Source organism: Cebus imitator, unplaced genomic scaffold, assembly GCF_001604975.1.
Source record: "Cebus imitator isolate Cc_AM_T3 unplaced genomic scaffold, Cebus_imitator-1.0 Scaffold540, whole genome shotgun sequence".
NCBI lineage: Eukaryota > Metazoa > Chordata > Mammalia > Primates > Cebidae > Cebus > Cebus imitator.
Window position 1 is genome coordinate 1,117,654 of NW_016107855.1, and position 18,909 is coordinate 1,136,562.

Sequence of the window (18,909 nt, forward strand, 5' to 3'; positions counted from 1 at the left end):
AAGTACTATTATTAACCCCATCCTATAGATGAGGAAGCTGAGGCTCAGAGGAGTCATGCAGCTTGTTCAAGGTAACCCAGCTCAAAATTAAGGGAGCGGGAATATGAACCTACCCAATCTGATTCCATGAAAACACTCCTAACTACCACCTTATTCTGCTTGCTTGTGCATAAAAGGAAATGCAGGCCGGGCACGGTGGCTCATGCCTGTAATCCCAGCACTTTGGGAGGCTGAGGTGGGCAAATCACTTGAGGCTAGAGGTTTGAGATCAGCCTGGGCAGCCTGATGAAATTCTGTCTCTACTAAAAATACAAAAATTAGCCAGGCATGGTGGCGCCCTCCAGTAATCCCAACTACTGGGGAGGCTGAGGCAAGAAAATCGCTTGAACCTGGGAGGCAGAGGTTGCAGTGAGCCAACATGGTGCCATTGCACTCCAGCCTGGGCCACAGAGAGAGACTCAGTCTCAAAAAACAACAAATACTTGGTGCAGGCCAGTTGCAGTGGCTCACGCCTGTAATCCTAGCACTTTTGGGAGGCCGAGCAGGCTGGATTGCTTGAGCCTAGGAGTTTGAGACCAGCCTGGGCAACATGGCATGACCCCATCTCTATTTAAAAAATAAAAAAGGAAATGCAGTGCCAGGCACTTTGGAAGTGTTCAATAAATGTTCCTTATTATTCATGAAATGCTCTCTAAATGTTTATCTGTGCTCATGACAAGCATTATAGCCTAATACTAGTGTTGCTGCCATTATTATTGTTAGCTTTACTATTAGAAAATTCCATTAGCAAGATCTGACAATGAATATGGAAGAAATGTGGGATGAGGACAATGCCAGTGCTGGTCAGTTCCATCAGGACAGGAGGAGTGAGCTGGTACCCCTGAGTCCTGGCTCCCAGAGGCCATGAGCAGATAGACAGAGGTTAGGTGATAGCAGCAGTTAAGATCAGAGAGCCCTGGATTCTCACAATTCATTTGGCTCAAATTTTGGTCCACAGGATTAGTACCAGATTGACCCCAACTGGAGAGAATCTTATTAGAAATACACATATATCTTTGCTTGGCACAGTAGTTCACACCTGTAATCTCAGCACTTTGGGAGGTCGAGGTGGTTGGATCACTTGAGGTCAGGAGTTCGAGACCAGCTTGGCCAACATGATGAAACCCCATTTCTACTAAAAATACAAAAAAATTTAGCTGGGCGTGGTGGCAGGCACCTGTAATCCCAGCTACTTAAGAGGCTGAGGCAGGAGAATTGCTTGAACCCAGGTGGTGGAGGTTGGAGTGAGCTGAGATCCTGCCATGGCACTCTAGCCTGGGCAACAAGGGAGAAATTCTGTGTCAAAAAAAAATAATAATAACCATATATAAATACACACACACACACACACACACACACACACACACACACACATATGTGTAAATATATATATGTTTAGTAAATATATATATATATATATATTTACTAAAAATGCAGCTTCTTCAGCCCTACTCCCTGAGATTTTAATTTAGTTGGTCTGTGGTAGGTTCCCAGAATCTGCATCTTTGAAGTTTTTCAGGTAAATTTCCTTTTTTTGAGACAGGGTCTTGCTCTGTTGCCCAAGTTGGAGTGCAGTAGTGCAATCCCAGTGCACTGCAGCCTCAACTTCCCAGGCTCAGGTGATCCTCCCATCTAAGGTTCCCAAGTAGCTGGAACTACAGACACACCACCATGCCCAGCTAATGTTTTGCATGTGTGTTTTTTGTAGAGATGGGTTTCATCATGTTGCCCAGGCTCGTCTTGAACTCTTGGGCTCAAGCATTCCATCCACCTTGGCTTCCCAAAGTGCTGGGATTATAGGCAAGAGCCATTGCACCTGGCCTGGATAATTCTTATATGCAATCAGATTGGATTTTGTGGTTCAATTACTTATGTAGTACTTGAACTTCACCTACAATACTCCCTCCAGGCTATAACTAAACACCTATAACTAAATAGGAGGAGATAGGGAGCTCCTCCTATTACCAGGTAGCTCTGATGGTTTTAAATCGACAACCACATAAAAAATTATTTGAGATTGAGCTGAATTCTGCCTGCATGTTGCTACTACCTTGAGGCCATAATACTGACCTCAGGGTCACACTAAACAAGGCTCATCTTTCTTCTCTATTAGGGCACTTCAGACACATGGAGAGAATTGTAGTTTTATGGCAACATATAGTCTTTCCTGGATGTAGTAATTTTTATTTTTATAAAATGCAAATTTCAAAGAAAAGAAAACAAAATAAATGTTATTTCACTGAATTTAGTTCTACTCATTTGAAAAAAAATTAGATATTCAAGTTAGAAGGTTCCCAGATGATCCATTAGAAATTAAAATTAATTTTAACTTATTATATATATATGTGTGTATATATATATGTGTGTGTATATATATATATATATTTTTTTTCTTTTTCAACTTTGGTTTAGATTTAGGAATATGCATGCAGATTTGTTACCTGGGTATATTGCATGATACTGAGTTTGGGGTACAAATGATCCTGTCACCCAGGCATTAAGCATAGTACCAACAGTTATTTATTTATTTTTAAACCAGGAATTTAGTTTTATTTTCTCTGTCCATCTGCAAAATACTCAGGACCAACATAAAAAAGTAATACCTCCTGTGGAAAAAGTTACATTAAAAAGGGGAATGGGGTGGGGTGGTGAAAGGGATTAGTGCCTTAGCCCCAAGGAGCTGCAGCATCTCTGATTGGTCCAGGGAATCGAAAAGATATTGGGAAGATGTAACAGGAGGAAGGAAAATGTGAATTTACTGAGTTAGAGGGCCCCAAAGCAGGCCTCGAGGGGGATCTGGTGGCCGGGGAGTGGGTCTGGGTGGAGGGAGGGACCCCTGTTGGTAGCCATAGGGTGCTGGTCATGGAGGGCCAGTGTATCCATGAGGGGGCATCAGTGGAGGAGGTCTACGCATACCATGTGGAGGCATAGGACCTGGGTGACCCATGGGAGCTCTGAATGGAGGCACTCGGGGGGGGGGCATGTTCATTGGAGGAGGTCCAGGATGAGGCATTCCAGGTTGTGATCGGGGCGGTGGCTGCCCCCCAGAGCGTGGGCATCCAGCATGAGGATGTCCTAAGCCATAAGGGCCATGGTGTGCCAGCTGCATCTGAGACATCCCTGGATAGGGCATCCCACCTGGTGGGAATGGATGAGGATGTGAGTGTCCATGATCAGGATGTCCTGCCCCTGCGGTTCCTGCTGATGGGGGCCCATGTCCTGCAGCCCCAGGAGGCATAGGTGGTGGGGGCATGGCTGGGGGTATCCCAGGTGGGAGGGCTCCAGGAGGCGGCACTGGGAGTGGGAAGGAGCCAGGAGGAGGCATGCCTCGTGGAGGAAGCCCAGACCCCAATGATGATACCACAGGATTGGGGGCAGAGGGTGGAGAAGGTGCATCTGCAAACAGCTGATGAGGGTGGTCAGCCTGGGAGAGTGGGTTCTGAGCTGCCAAAAGTCGTTCGGCTGCTGAGCCATGGTGCTCACCCTTGGAGTCCTTCTTGAAGGTATAAGACATGGTGATAGGGCAGTTATAGAGGTACTGCCCATTCACAGCTTCAATTGCTACATCCGCAGCATCAAATGAAACAAAATTAATAAAGGCATAATCTTTGGAGTTGCCTGTGTCAGGGTCCCGCATAATCTTAGGGGCTTGTAAGATGACCCCAAAGGCGCTGAAAGTATCATAAAGCAACTTCTCATCAATCTCAGGGTCCAGGTTGCCAATGAAAATGTTGGCCCCTGCATCCAGGTTTTTGTTGTGAGCTGATGCCTTGTTCTCCCGTATTGGCTTCCCATAGAGTTTGATCATGTTCATGATCTTAATGGCATAGTCAGCATCTTCCTCACTCAAGAATTCCACAAAGCCATAGCCTTGGTGCTGGCCAGTGACTCTATCCTTTGGCATGTGGGTGTTGACTTCTGGTCCAGCCTGGAGAAACAGTTCCCACAGCAGCGAGCGGTTCACTAACCTTCTCATCCAGGTCCCCCAAGTACACGGTGGCAACCTGGTTCCACTTGGAGATCGCCCGGCAGCCATGGTGAAAGAGCTCCCACTGCCTCCCAGCAGTGGTTCTGCTCTCTCCCCAGCAGTTAGTTTTTTAACCCTTTGCTTCCCTCCCCCGCCACCTGTGGCGACATCTTCTTTCTAAATGAACATTCTCTGTTCCTTTTTTTTTTTTTGAGACAGAGTTTCACAGTTGTTGCCCATCTTGTTGCCCAGGCTGGAGTGCAATGGAACAATCTTGGCTCACCAAAACCTCCACCTCCCGAGTTCAAGTGATTCTCCTGCTTTAGCCTTCCGAGTAGCTAGGATTACAGGCATGCACCACCATGCCCATCTAATTTTGTAATTTTAGTAGAGACAGGGTTTCTCCATGTTGGTCAGGCTGGTTTCGAACTCCCGACCTCAGGTGATCCGCCCATCTTGGCCTCCCAAAGTGCTGGGATTTAAGGCGTGAGCCACTGGGCCCGGCTCTGTTCCTTTAACTGTTCCTTAGAGGACACGTTTTTGAGATTCTTCACTAGTCCGATCTTGCTCCATTGTACTCTCTCCAATTTTTTCTGTATCCCTCTAAAAATGTACTTTCCAGGAACATATATAGCACTCTAGGTGTGGTATTAACAGCGTAGAATAGGGAAGCACAGGTCAGGACTATTACCTCCCTGATTTTAGACATGATACTCCTATTAGTGTAACCTATATAAGATCTCATGAGATATTTAAGTAGCTGTATCATCTGTGCTGAGTATAGATAGGAAACCTCATAGATGGCAGCTGGGGCCTTTGTGGGTCTGGCTACTCACCTGTGTCCCCATTGAGGGGACCTAATTCCTGGGACTCTGGTCTGGGTGGCTGTTCTGGTCCTTGGCGCTTCTGGAAGAAATGAGACAACAATAAGGTGCAGGTAGAGGGTGGGAGGTCAAAGCGAGGATGGCTGCTACAGCGGGATTCTTCCAAAGGCAAGGCAGGACCTTCAGTCACACCAGACCCGGCCCCATGCCCGGTGCATTTAGGCTGCTTCACCAGCTCTAGGCAGCAGCCCTCTACCCGGGGGGAGGGACCCCAGAACAGGATTTCTCATCCCTGTCAGGGAAACCCTTGGAGGAATTTGATGGTGCTTGACCTATCCTTAGATCCTTGCTGCCTGGCTCCTGCTGCCATCCGTGGGGGCCTCCCAGGTCACCTCTTCCTTCTCTTAGGATTTGGCCAGGCCTGCTGTCACCCTCACTCCAGCTATGCCCTTGAGGTGCCCTGAAAACCTCTCAGCTCCCAATTCAGAGATTTTTGTTTAGAGAAAACTCAAACCCTTTCTCCTCTGCTCTCACACCACAATCATCATCCACACAGAAGAAGACTTCTGTGTGTGTGTGAGGGGTTCTCCCCACCACCAAGCAAGTAATCAGTTCTGTGGTGGACATCAACCGGGTGTCCTCTAATTCACCTCTGACACTATCTACCGGGAGACGGGGTCAGATCCCACAGGTGGAGAGCTCAGTCCCCAAAACTGTTTCCCTCCTTCCCCACAGTCACAACTATAAGCCTCCAGAAACTTTGACAGATGGGCTTCAAGTTGAGGTTTCTTTGACCTCCTCTTTGGGTTTAATTTGCTGGAGTGATTCATAGAACTTGGGGAAGCACTTACTTACAATTATTGATTTATTATAAAGGATAGTACAAAGGATACAGATGATGAAATGCATAGAACAAGGTATGGGAGAAAGGGCGGGAGCTTCCATGCTCTCCCTGGGCACCACCATCCAGGAACCTCCACGTGTTCAGCTATGCGGAAGCTCCCCAAACACAATCCTCTTGGGTTTTTTCATGGAGGCCTCATTACATAGGCATGATTGATTAAACTATTGGCCATTGGTGATCAACTTGACATTCTAGCTCCTCTGTCCTCCCCAGAGGTTGCTGGGTGAGGCTGAAAGTCCCAAACCTCTAAGAGCAATAATTAATACAAAAGGCTTTCTACATTACAAAGCAGTGTCAGTGGCTCCCAGATTTCATACATGAGTAATATATATATATATTTTCTGAGGCAGAGTCTTGCTCTGTTGCCCAGGCTGGGGTGCAGATGCACAGTTCTGGCTCACTGCAACCTCCGCCGCCTGGGTTCAAGCGATTCTCAGCCTCCTGAGTGACTGGGACTATAGGTATGCACTACCACACCCGGCTAATTTTTGTATTCTTAGTAGAGATGGGGTTTCGCCATGTTGGCCAGGCTGGTCTCAAACTCCTGACCTCAGGTAATCCACCCGCCTCGGCCTCCCAACGTGCTGGGATTGCAGGTGTGAGCCACTGTGCCTGGCCAAATGAGTAATATTTTTTAATGGAAGAGTTGATATAGGCTGATAAGCAAGGATACTGAAAAAAACTGTTTGTAGATTATCATTATTTTATAAAATAAAGGACATTTTATTCTTCCAAAATATAATAGGGAAAAGCTTAAGAACAGTCTTCCAGGAAAGGAGAACTGACATGCTTCCTCAACGCTACACGCTCGCTCACACCATAATTTTCTCATTTCATGCTGGAGAGGCAAAAAGTTGATTGAAGCCTGGCACTGGTCACTGGACCAGGATTCAGGTAAAAAAAAAAAATTAAGTCCTTTTGTATGTTTTTCAAGATGCTTTTACAAAGAAGAGAAAGAGAGAGGGAGGAAGGAAGGGAATGGGCAGAAAGGAAGGAAAAAAGGAAGGAAGGAAGAAGATGTTCTAGACTCAATTTTAAGAAACATTTTAAAAAACAAATCAGGCCTGGGTGCAGTGGCTCATGCCTGCAATCCTGGCACTCTGGGAGGCTGAGGTCAGTGGATCATTTGTGGTCAGGAGTTCAAGACCAGCCTGACCCACATGACAAAACCCCCTCTCCACTAAAAATACAGAAACTAGCTGGGTGTGGCGGTGTACAACTGTAATCCCAGCTACTCAGGAGGCTGAGGCAGGAGAATTGCTTGAACCCGGGAGGCAGAGGTTGCAGTGAGCTGAGATCCTGCCACTGTACTCCAGCCTGGGCAGCCAAGCAAGACTGTCTCAAAACAAAAGCAAAAACAAAAACACAAGTCAAACTATGAAGACGCTATAAAAATGTTCAATAAGAATTATTGCTATAAAAAACAAACTTTACTTTTTACTATGGTGAAAACATTTTTTAAAGGTAATTACTAGAATAAAATGTATTAAAAATATCCTAAACTGGCCAGGTGTGGTGGCTCACACCTGTAATCCCAGCACTTTAGGAGGCCGCGGCAGGCAGATCATGAGGTCAGGAGTTCAAGACCAGTCTGGCCAACATGGTGAAACCCTGTCTCTACTAAAAATACAAAAAATTAGCCAGGCACAGTGGTGGGCACCTGTAATCCCAGCTACTTGGGAGGCTGAGGCAGGAGAATCATTTGAACCTGGGAGGTGGAAGCTGCAGTGAGCTAAGATCACACCACTGCACTCCAGCCTGGGCAACAAGAGCAAAACTCTGTCTAAACAAACAAAAAAAGTCCTAAACTGAAGAACCACTGAAACACTTCTAGAAAGCAGACTTCTCACTGTGGAGAGAAGATGTATCAAGGGAAGTCTTCTAGAATAGTCTGCTTCTCCCCCACTTGCTGGGCATAGAACCCGGCATGTGTAAGACCCTGGCAGACTGAGTGAGGCGCGGTGCCTCCCCCAGATCCTCGTGCCCTGAATCTGCTGGGTGCTGGGCACACCTGACAATTTAGCTCCCTAACCACCCTGGTGAAGACTCAGTCCTCGCTTTCCACCAAAGAGGAGAAAGCCTGGTCCAGGCATGAGTCAGAGAAGCTGTCAACACTGGAATCTGGGGAAGTGACAGCAGCCAGACTCCCACCCTGAGCTGGAGGAAGGAGGGAGAAAAACACAAATGATTGTCTCTTCCTTGTTGCCATGACTGATGAGATGAACTCAGACAATACTTTTATGGGAGCCAGAAGGCCTAGAGTCTAGTCCCAGCTCTGTTACAAACTCGGACAAATCCCTTCACCCTCTGGGCTTCTTTTCCTCCTCTGTGAGATGGGGGTGAGGAAGCCTAGTGGTTTAACTAGAGGATCCCATCATGTTGAAACTCCCAGCTCTCATCTCAGCTCCTCTCAACAGCACTGTGAGGCAAAGGTCACTACAGGTGAGGAAACTGAGGCTCAGGGAGGTTTAAGACACAGTCACATTGTGCCTTAATGTTCAAATCGGCATTAGAGACTGCAGAGCAGAGTGGTTAAAAACTTTCGAATTCTAGAATCACCCAGGTCTAGATTCAAATACTAAACCCAACACTGTGTGACTGCATGACCTCTCCATGTCTCGGATTCCTCATGAGGCTCTTTTAGGATGAGATGAAAGGATGCACCTGTGGTGTCTGGCATACACCAAGAGCTCAAATATTGCACATGATGATTGCCATGTTTCAGAAACATGGCAAGAACAAAGATCCCACATGATCTGCTTTGGCAGATCTCTCAGGCTGCCCCTGGGTCTCAGGTTTTGTTATCTGAAATAAGATCGTAAGCTCATGAAACACTGCCTTCTTTCAGATAACCGCCAGAGAATGGTGGCGAACACTTCTCCACAAACAGGTTTCGGACCACAGGCAGTGCATGGCCGTGTACTTGAGTCCCCAGCTCTTGACAACACAAGATAACTCCTTCAGAATGGCAATCAAGGCTATCACCATCTGTCCCCAGTCTATCCCCACTCCAATTTCTTTTCTCTTTTTTCTGTTTCTTTCTCTTTTTTTTTGAGATGGAGTCTTGCACTGTTGTCCCAGCTGGAGTACAGTGGTGTGATCAGGGCTCACTGCAACTTCCACCTCCCAGGCTCAAGTGATTCTCCGGCCTCAGTCTCCCAAGTAGCGAGGACTACAGGCATGCACTACCACACCTGGCCAATTTTCGTATTTTTGGTAGAGATGGGTTTCACCATGTTGCCCAGGATGGTCTTGAACTCCTAGGCTCAAGTGATTTGTCTGCCTTGGCCTTCCAAAGTGTTGGGATTACAGGTGTGAGCCACGGCACCCAGCCCCAATTTCTTAATACTTACAAACATCTTCTTCCAGTTACAGCAGTAGTAGGCAGTTGTTGTAGAAAGTACAGAAAATACATGAAAATATAAAAAGAAAATCTCACTACCTAGAGAGAATCCCATAACCTGGCAGCATATATTGTTCATCTACATACACATATTCAATATTGGGATTATCATATATATTTCCTCATATCTTACTTTTTCAAACATGTTATGAATGTTTACTATGCAGCATTAACTATTCTGCAAATGTGTTAATTTTAATGATCAACAGAACATCCCTATGGATGAGTTTAGTCATTTACTATTGAGCGTTTAAATTGTTTCTACTTTTTAAAGTGCAGATTATGCTTTAATAAACATATTTATTTAGGCCAGGTGTGGCAGCTCACGCCTGTAATCCCAGCACTTTGGGAGGTCAAGGTAGGTGGATCATTTGAGGTCAGGAGTTCGAGCCTAGACAACATGGTGAAACCCCGTCTCTATTAAAAACACAAAATTTAACTGGGCGATAGTGGCACACACCTGTAATCCCAGCTACTTGGGAAGCTGAGGCAGGAGAATCACTTAAGCCTGGGAGACAGAGGTTGTGGTGAGCCAAGATCGCACCACTGCACTCAGGTTTGGGTGACAGAGAGAGACCTGGTCTCAAAAAATAAAAAATAAAAATAAAAAAAAAACCCATTGATTTATAAAATTGTTTACACATCTAGTATTACATGTCTAATATCGGAAGGGTCTACCAATTTACTCACCCTCAAATGGTACACAAGAAGACCAGTTTCAGCTAGGTCTAGTGGCTCACACTGGTAATCCCAGGACTTTAGGAGGCTGAGGTGGGAGGATCTTTTGATGCCAGGAGTTTGGGACCAGCTTGGCTAACACGACAAAACCCCATCTCTACTAAAAATAAAAAAATTTGCCAGGCACAGTGGCACATGCCTTTAATCCCAGCTTGGGAGGCTGAGGCATGAGAATTGTTTGAACCTGGGAGGCAAAGTTTGCAGTGAACTGAGATTGGGCCACTGCACTCCAGCCTGGCACTCAGGTCTGGGCGACAGAGCAAGACTCTGTTTCAGAAAAAAACAAAAACAAAAACAAAAAACAGCTTCACTGCAACCTTGCCAATGTGGAATATTATCACTTAAAAAAAATGCTGGGAAATTTGCTAGGTGAAAGCCAAACCAAAATAACCTAGTGCTACCTATTACACACCTGCCCCCAATACAGGCCTCTGTGTGACTGAGACATCCTACGCTGCTCAAGACCACCCCACTGTGACACATGGTCAGGTCTACCTCAGGTCCCCAGGCTCAGTGCACACACCATTTCTCTGCTTTTCTCCTAACCTGCCCCAGGGCAGAGTCAGTTCCTGTCTTCACTATGTTTCAGGGATTAAACAGCTAACCTGTACCTGGTTAGCTGTTTGTCTCTCCTGCTAGCCAAGGGGGCTGCTTGAGGAGAGGATTTTGAAATCTGCATTGGACTTACCTCAGTATGTTACCATGCCCCAAACAGTATTTCTTAGGAATGTGGTCTAGAGCCACCTGGAAGGCTTGTTTAACATGGATGTCCAGGCTGCATTCTAGACCTACAATATGTGCTGGGCATCTCCATCTCTTTTTTTTTTTTTTTTTTTTTTTTTGGAGATGGAGTCTGGCTCTGTCATCCAGGCTGAGGTACAGTGGTGTGAACTTGGCTCAATTGCGACTTTTGCCTCCCAGGTTCAAGCGATTCTCCTGCCTTAGCATTCAGAGTAGCTGGGATTACAGGTACATGTCACCGCATCTGGCTAATTTTTATATTTTTAGTAGAGACAAAGTTTCACCATGTTGGCCAGGCAGGTCTTGAACTCCTGACCTCAAGTGGTCCACCCACCTCAGCCTCCTAAAGTACTGGGATTACAGGCATGAGCCACTGCACCCAGCTGGAATCTCTGCCTTTAGCAATCTAGCCTCAGTGCCTGCAAAAGCCTGAGGACATGTGACCCTGAGCTGGGTCGGTCTCAACAAACAGCTACTAAGTGGAAAATCCCCAGGTTGGGGCCCTGATCACTTCCTCCTCAGAGGTCATGAAGCAGAGGGTACCTGCAGTGGAGGAGGACAGGAACTAGGAAGGGGACACAAGGATTTTCCCTTCCAAAAGATGGGTGGGGAGCATAGGGCTGGGGTGGGGTATCCGGATTGCACTCTGGAAGAGGGATGACAGCTTCCTGAGTCAATGGAAACTTGGGAGCAAGAAAACTGCAGAGGAGGCTGCCGGCAGCACAGGATGCAGGGAGAACCCAGGCCTGGCGGAGAGGCCAGGAAACTCCATTCCAGCTTTAATGTGTGACTTCAGGCAAGTCATGTCCCTTCTCATCTGTGAAGGGTCAGGGCTGGACCAGATGCTCTCTTCAGTCCTCCTGAGCTCCAGGGCAGCCCTTCTCCTAAGAAGGCTGGAAATAGAGCCCCTCTACCCAGGTGACACTTACAGCTCTGGTGCCCAGATCTTTGCTGTCAAGCAGACTAGAGCCCTGCGGTAGATTCAACGTGAAGCAAACCTGAGATAGCAGGACACAGCTGTCAAAAGCAGACACAGTCAGGGTAAAATAAGAAGACAGTGTCCAGAGCCATGCTGTGGAGAAGCCATAAGAGATCAGATTGGGTCTGGTGACATGCTATAGAGTATGCTCACATTTTAGAGGGTAAACTGACAAACTGGAAGATGTCCCAAAGAAACCCACAGGATGTAGGAGGAGACGCAAAACCAAATTATAGGAGGGGCTGTTAACAGAACAAGAGTTGGTCAGCCTTGAGAAGAGGCAAGAAGACCTGACCACTGTCTTCAAATCTCAACACGATTGTCATGGGTAGAAGCTACTGGTGTGTCATCTACAGCCTTGGAGGACAGGACTGTGGCCAAGCACAAGGAAGTTCAAGAAGTTTCAGTTCAGTTTGAAGAAAAATGTCAGAACCATCACAAATAGGTAGGCTGCCTTATTAGAGGGTGGGGCAGGGTGGTGGAAGTAAGCACTCCATCACTGGTAGCCTGCAAAAAGAGGTTGGAGAGTCAAACTTCACGTTGTTGATTGGACTGAGTGATCTTTGAGAACCCTGAACTCTAACAGTCTATAATTCTAAAAAGCATCACTGATGTTCGGCAAGTGAAGGTCTCTGGTAAGCATAAAGAATTTTTCTATTACAGGTGGCACATAAAGACCACCAGCATTAATGGAACCTCAGGGAGCTCTGTTGAATGCTATTCAGGGAGCAGCATTTTGGAGTGAATGGCTGTAGCCACATACTCAAGCCTTTGTGATAGACTCCTAGACTTCCCTCAAATTCTGAACCTCACCAGGCAAGAGTGAATTAGGCAGAAGCAACTATTCCCTGCCTTGGGAATCCTAGTAGGATGGAAGGCAAGTGTAGCCCTGAGGGAGGTTCAGCCTGTCCTGCAAACACCTGACCTAGCCCCTCTTTTGGAACCATCACTACATTCTGTTTTTCAGCCTTCAGGGCTTGTATATTTCTGATTAAGTGCTTTGTGTCCTCATTGTTCCTGCTTAACTTAGAGAATTTAGTAACTAAAGAAGATCCCCTAAGAGTTCACCCAGCTCCTCCATGTCCCATAAATCACAGGCCTGGCTTCCTTTGGGCATGCAGTTCTATCACACCTATCCTGGCTGAGAAAGGCTTATGGGGACCCAGAACAGGGTTGGAAGGACCCCAGGAGGCAGCTGATTCCAATCCCCACCTCCTTTTTCCAGATAGAAAAGCTGAGGCCCCTGACACTTTGCTGAAGTTGCTTATCAGTTTAAGGAGATTTTGGGCTGAGACGATGGGGTCTTCTAAATATACAATCATGTCATCTGTAAATAGAGACAATTTGACTTCCTCCTTTCCTATTTGAATACCTTTTATTACTTTTTCTTGCCTGATTGCTCTGGCTAGAGCTTCCAATACTATATTGAATAGGAGTAGTGAGAGAGGGCATCCTTGTCTAGTGCCAGATATCAAAGAGAATGCTTCCAGTTTTTGCCCATTCAGTATGATATTGGCTGTGGGTTTGTCGTAAATAGCTTTTATTATTTTGAGACATGTTCCATCAATACCTAGTTTATTGAGGGTTTTTAGCATAAAGAGCTTTTTAATTTTTGTCAAAGATCTTCTCTGCATCTATTGACATAATTGTGGTTTTTGTCTTTGGTTCTGTTTACGCGGTGGATTACGTTTATAGACCTGTGTATGTTGAATCAGCCTTGCATCCCTGGAATGAAGCCTATTTGATCGTGATGGATAAGTTTTTCTGATGTGCTGTTGCAATCAGTTTACCGATATGAAGATTTTTGCATCTATGTTCATCATGGATATTGGCCCGAAGTTTTCTTTTTTTGTTGAGTCTCTGCTGGGTTTTGGTATCAGGATGATGTTGGTTTCATAAAATGATTTGGGAAGGATTTCCTCTTTTTGTATTGTTTGGAATAGTTTCAGAAGGAGTGATACCAGCTCCTCTTTGTATGTCTGGTAGAATTTGGCTGTGAACCCATCTGAACCTGGACTTTTTTTGGTTGGTAGGCTATTCATTGCTGCCTCAACTTCAGCCCTTGTTATTTGTCTATTCAAGGTTTCAACTTCTTCCTGGTTTGGATAGAAAAACAATGTGCAGAAATGACAAGCATTCCTATATAGCAACAACAGACTAAAAGAGAGTAAAATCAAGAGCAAACTCCCATTCACGATTGCTACAAAGAGAATAAAATACCTAGGAATACAACTAACAAAGGATGTAAAGGACCTCTTCAAGGAGAACTATGAACCACTGCTCAACGAAATAAGAGAGGACACAAACAGATGGAAAAACATTCCATGCTTATGGTTAGGAAGAATCAATATTGTGAAAATGGCCATACTGCTCAAAGTAATTTATAGATTCAACACTATCCCCATCAAGCTACCTATGACCCTCTTCACAGAACTGGAAAAAAAACACCTTAAACTTCTTATGGAACCAAAAGAGAGCCCACATAGCCAAGACAATACTAAGCAAAAAGAACGAAGCTGGAGGCATCACACTACCTGACTTCAAACTATACTACCAGGCTACAGTAATCAGAACAGCATGGTACCGGTACCAAAACAGAGATAAAGACCAATGGAACAGAGCAGAGGCCACAGAGGCAATGCCACACATGTACAACCATCTGATCTTTGACAAACCTCACAAAAGGAAGCAATGGAGAAAGGATTCCCTGTTTAATAAACAGTGTTGGGGAAACTGGCTAGCAGTGTGCAGAAAGCAGAAACTGGACCCCTTTCTGACACCTTACACTAAAATTAAGTCCAGATAGATTAAAGACTTAAACATAAGACCTAACACCATAAAAACCCTAGAAGAAAACCTAGGCAAAACCATTGAGGACATAGGCATAGGCAAGGACTTCATGACTAAAACACCAAAAGCATTGGCAACAAAAGCCAAAACAGACAAATGGGATCTAATTGAATGCCAGAGCTTTTGCACAGCAAAAGAAACAATCATTAGAGTAAATCAGCAACAAACAGAATGGAAAACCATTTTTGCAATCTACCCATCTGAAAAAGGACTTATATCCAGAATTTACAAAGAACTAAAATGGATTTACAAGAAAAAAGCAAACCCATTCAAAAGTGGGTGAAGGACATGAACAGACACTTTTCAAAAGAAGATATCTATGAAGCCAAAAAACATATAAAAAAATGCTCATCATCACTGGTCATTGGAGAAATGCAAATCAAAACCACATTGAGATACCATCTCACGCCAGTTAGAATGGCGATCATTAAAAAATCTGGAGACAACCGATGCTGGAGAGGATGTGGAGAAATAGGAACACTTTTACAGTGTTGGTGGGAGTGTAAATTAGTTCAACCATTGTGGAAGACAGTGCAGTGATTCCTCAAGCACCTAGAAATAGAAATTCCATTTGACCCAGCAATCCCATTACTGGGTATGTATCCAAAGGATTATAAATCATTGTATTATAAAGACACATGCACACGTATGTTCATTGCGGCACTGTTTTCAATAGCAAAGACCTGGAACCAATCCAAATGCCCATCGATAGTAGGCTGGACAGGGAAAATGTGGCACATATACACCATGGAATGCTAGGCAGCCATAAAAATTGATGAGTTCCTGTCCTTTGTAGGGACATGGATGAATCTGGAAACCATCATTCTCAGCAACCTGACACAAGAACAGAAAATCAAACATTGAATGTTCTCACTAATAGTTGGGTGTTGAACAATGAGAACACACGGACACAGGGAGGGGAGCATCACACACTGGGGTCCGTTCGGGGGGACTAGCAGAGGGACAGTGGGGGGTAGGGAGGTTGGGGAGGGATAACATGGGGAGAAATGCCAGGTATAGTTGACGGGGGGATGGAGGCAGCAAACTACATTCATTGCCATGTATGTACCTATGCAACAATCCTGCATGATCTGTACTTGGACCCCAGAACCTAAAGTACCATAAAGTATTAAAAAAAAAAAAAGAAAGAAAGAAAGAAAAGCTGAGGCCCAGAGATGGGTGGGCAGATAACTTGTCAGAGGCTGCAAGGCAGGGAAGCACAGCCCTGGGGAGAATCCAGACTCACAGCCGAGGCTGTAGTCCTTTCCATCCCCCTGATGCCAGGGCCAGCTTTATCTGAGTAGCTGAGCCTGTAGGGGAGAGGCAATTCTGAGTCTAAAAGGGCTCCGGTCACACCCTCCTCAATGTCAGAGCTGCCTTTCCGGTGTCTGGCCCAGCACCACTAGTTTTGGGATCTAAGCAACCACAGTCAGAGCCCATTGGCTGCGGGAAGAGGCAGGAAGGAGGTTGGGGTGGAGGTGGAGGCCCAAGGGGCCCCACTCCAGGGCTTTCAGGGAGGAAGGGCAGGGCCTAAACCTTCAAGGCTGTTGACAAACGTTAGTGTTCACACCCGAATTACAGAAGCTCAGAGGGAAGAACACCATAAATACAGGCCTCAGCCTCCCCATCTCTAAGATGGGCAGAGATATTCTGCCAAAGTAATGCCTGAATTTGATTTCACTGAAAATCAAACTCTGCCAGGGATATTAAAGATTTAATTCATCCTCTTCATATTGTATGGTGTGTGGTCAACATTTTCTCACTGGCTGGAGGACAGTCCTCTGTGACTACGCAACCAACTTAAAGTTAGAGGTACCAGGCTGCACGACTCAGCTGCACCAGGGACACAGCCTATATTCTGAACACCTGCAGGACACCCAGAGCACACAAGGCAGGGGCGGATGTGGTCTCCACTGCTCCTCTCTGACCGACTGATGGATGAGGTGTCTCAGGGGAGGAAAGGACCACTTCCTTCTTAAACACCCCTGCACCTGCTGAGCCACACCACGGCAGACAAGCATCAGAAAGGTCTTGAGTGCAAGGCCTCACTGCAGACGGTGACGCTGAGGCCTAGAGAAAGCCTTTCTAATACACCTTGTTCATTTTCTTTCTTCCTATAGCTCCCCTTTTCTTGTCCCATATCAGCCTCCCACGGTGTCTGCTAGTTCTGATGGCCTCAGAGGGCCTGGAGCTGGCCAAAGCACTAGACATTCTTTCTAGCATTTGGGTCAGCCTGGCAGGTAGGACCCTGAAGAAGCTGGACAGAAAATGGTGTCGGTGGCTGGGTGGGGGGCAAGGAAGAGACAGGCTGAGCACCCAGATACCTGTCTCCCCGTCCAATGGCAAATGGAGAGTCCAGAGGCAAGGTCCTAGCTTGCCATCTGCTTGCTGTGTGACCTCGGGTAGGCACCCTTCCTTTTCCGTGCTTCTATTTCCTCTTCTGCATGGCATGGAGTTATGCAATGGGATACGTAAGAGCCCTCTGGTTTTGACATGCTGTGGATGGGGAAGAAGGGGCAGAGTGAGGTCATCTTGCTATCTCATCTTCTATCGATCCTGTCCTGCTTGTTTGCTCTGGGCAGGGCAGTGCCAGTTTGACACACTCAGCTGTCAGCTCTGGTCGTGGGCCCTTGCTCAGGAGGTGTGGGTGAAAACCTGGAGCCCTTCACACCATTGCCTGTTCTTCAGCAGCCAATGTAAGGGTAGTTGAAAAACAGAGAGCAGAATTGCCTGAAAGCAGAGGATGACAGAGCTCAGCCACCTCCCAAGCTGGATGCAGCATGCTCCCAATCCGACGGTGGCACTGCAAGCACAAAGAAGTACTTATTAGTGAGGGTGAGGAGGATGCACAGGATGCTCAGGGCAGGACCATTGGCAGCAGGGAAACCTGTAAACTGGGGACTGGCTGGATACACTCAGGGACATAATACCATGTCACATCATTCATATGTTGAAGAGAGTGAAGTAGACCTTTATTTACAAAGATGGAAAGCCATTTGGTAGAATACCAATATCCAAACTAAACTTTTTTTTTTTTTTTCTTTTGAGATAGAGTCTCACTCTGTTGTCCATGCTAGAGAGCAGTGGCATGTTCCTGGCTCACTGCAGCCTCTGCTTGCCAGGTTCAAGTGATCCTCTTGCCTCAGCCTCCCCAGTAGCTGGGATTACAGGCATGTACCACCACATCCAGCTAAGTTTTGTATTTTTAGTAGAGACAGGGTTTCACCATGTTGACCAGGCTGGTTTTGAACTCCTGACCTCAGGTGATCTGCCCACTCGGCCTCCCAAAGTGCTGGCATGAGCCACTGTGCTGGGCCAACTATTTTTATTGATTTAAAAAAAAAATGCACAGGAAAAAGTACCTAGAAAAGCATAAACTGATAACAGCTGTCATCTCCGGAGAATGGACTAAAATTACTGTAGCTTCTATTTTACCTAAATTATTAGGATTTTTAAAGCAATAATGCATTCAAGAATTATTTGTATACAAAGAAATTAACAACAACAAGAAAAACAATACCTCTCTTGGAACTTGAAAGCCTCCAATGGAGTCATGGTACAGATGGAGAAATCAAGGCTGGGGAGGAGAATAGTTAGCAAAAGAGGCAGAAGTGGGTCCCATTCTTAGAATGATGAATAGCAGAGGTTGGGAAGGATGCGTGTGGCAGGTGGAGGGAATGGAGAGAGGCTAGTCAAAGGATACAAACATACAGCCAGATGGAAGGACGACATGCTAATGTTCCATAGCAACCATGTACTGTATATTTCAAAATAGCTAGAAGAGAGGACTTGAAATGTTCCCAACACATAGAACTGATAAATACTCGAGATGATGGAAACTCCAGATACCCCGACTTGATCATTACACAGTCTATGCACGTAACAAAATATCGCACGTACCTAATAAATAGGTAAAACATTATATATCAATGAAAAATATAAAGAAGTAGGCCCTATTCTTGACTCCCAGTTCAGTGCTCTTTCCTCTACAGATGCAGCTGCTGGTATCAAAAAGCAATAGGCCCTGCCCAAGCACTCCCTGTTTACAGTGCTGCCTCCTCTGCTGCCATCCAAAGGGGAGGCACTGGGTTCTTGCTGTCCTTTTTGATTGCTGGCAAGATGGGAATAGGGGGTGAGAGGGTGAGTAAGGAACAATTAACCTTGTGATATGAAAGTTTCCTAAAGCTGTCTGGGAGCAGTGGCTCACGCCTGTAATCCCAGCATTTTGGGAGGCTGAGGCAAGCGGATCACTTGAGGTCAGGAGTTGAAGACCAGCCTGACCAATGTGGAGAATCCCCGTCTCTACTAAAACTACAAAATTAGCCGGGCATGGTGGCACATGCCTGTAATCTCAGCTACTCGGGAGACTGAGGCAGGAGAATTGCTTGAACCTAAGAGGCAGAGGTTGCGGTGAGCCAAGATTGTCCAGCCTGGGCAACAAGAGCAAAACTCCATCTCAAAAAA

At 45.9% G+C, this 18,909-nt stretch overlaps 2 protein-coding genes across 2 annotated transcripts in view; both read right to left on the reverse strand.

The window, feature by feature from the left end:
- CCDC69 (coiled-coil domain containing 69) overlaps positions 1-18,909 on the reverse strand; it is a 54,212-nt gene that overhangs the window by 28,229 nt on the left and 7,074 nt on the right. The window contains exon 2 of the mRNA XM_017515024.2: positions 4,843-4,912. Within this exon, the coding sequence (XP_017370513.1) occupies positions 4,843-4,912 (70 nt within the window). The remainder of the gene's footprint in view (positions 1-4,842; positions 4,913-18,909) is intronic.
- LOC108293552 (splicing factor 3B subunit 4-like) lies at positions 1,741-4,308 on the reverse strand. Its single transcript, XM_037733604.1, has one exon. It carries the CDS (start codon positions 4,073-4,075, stop codon positions 2,900-2,902), a length of 1,176 nt encoding a protein of 391 aa, XP_037589532.1. The 5' UTR covers positions 4,076-4,308; the 3' UTR covers positions 1,741-2,899.

Coding starts and splice junctions, on each gene's coding strand:
- LOC108293552 (XM_037733604.1), bottom strand. CDS start 4,075: ATGGCTGCCGGGCGATCTCCAAGTGGAACCAGGTTGCCACCGTGTACT.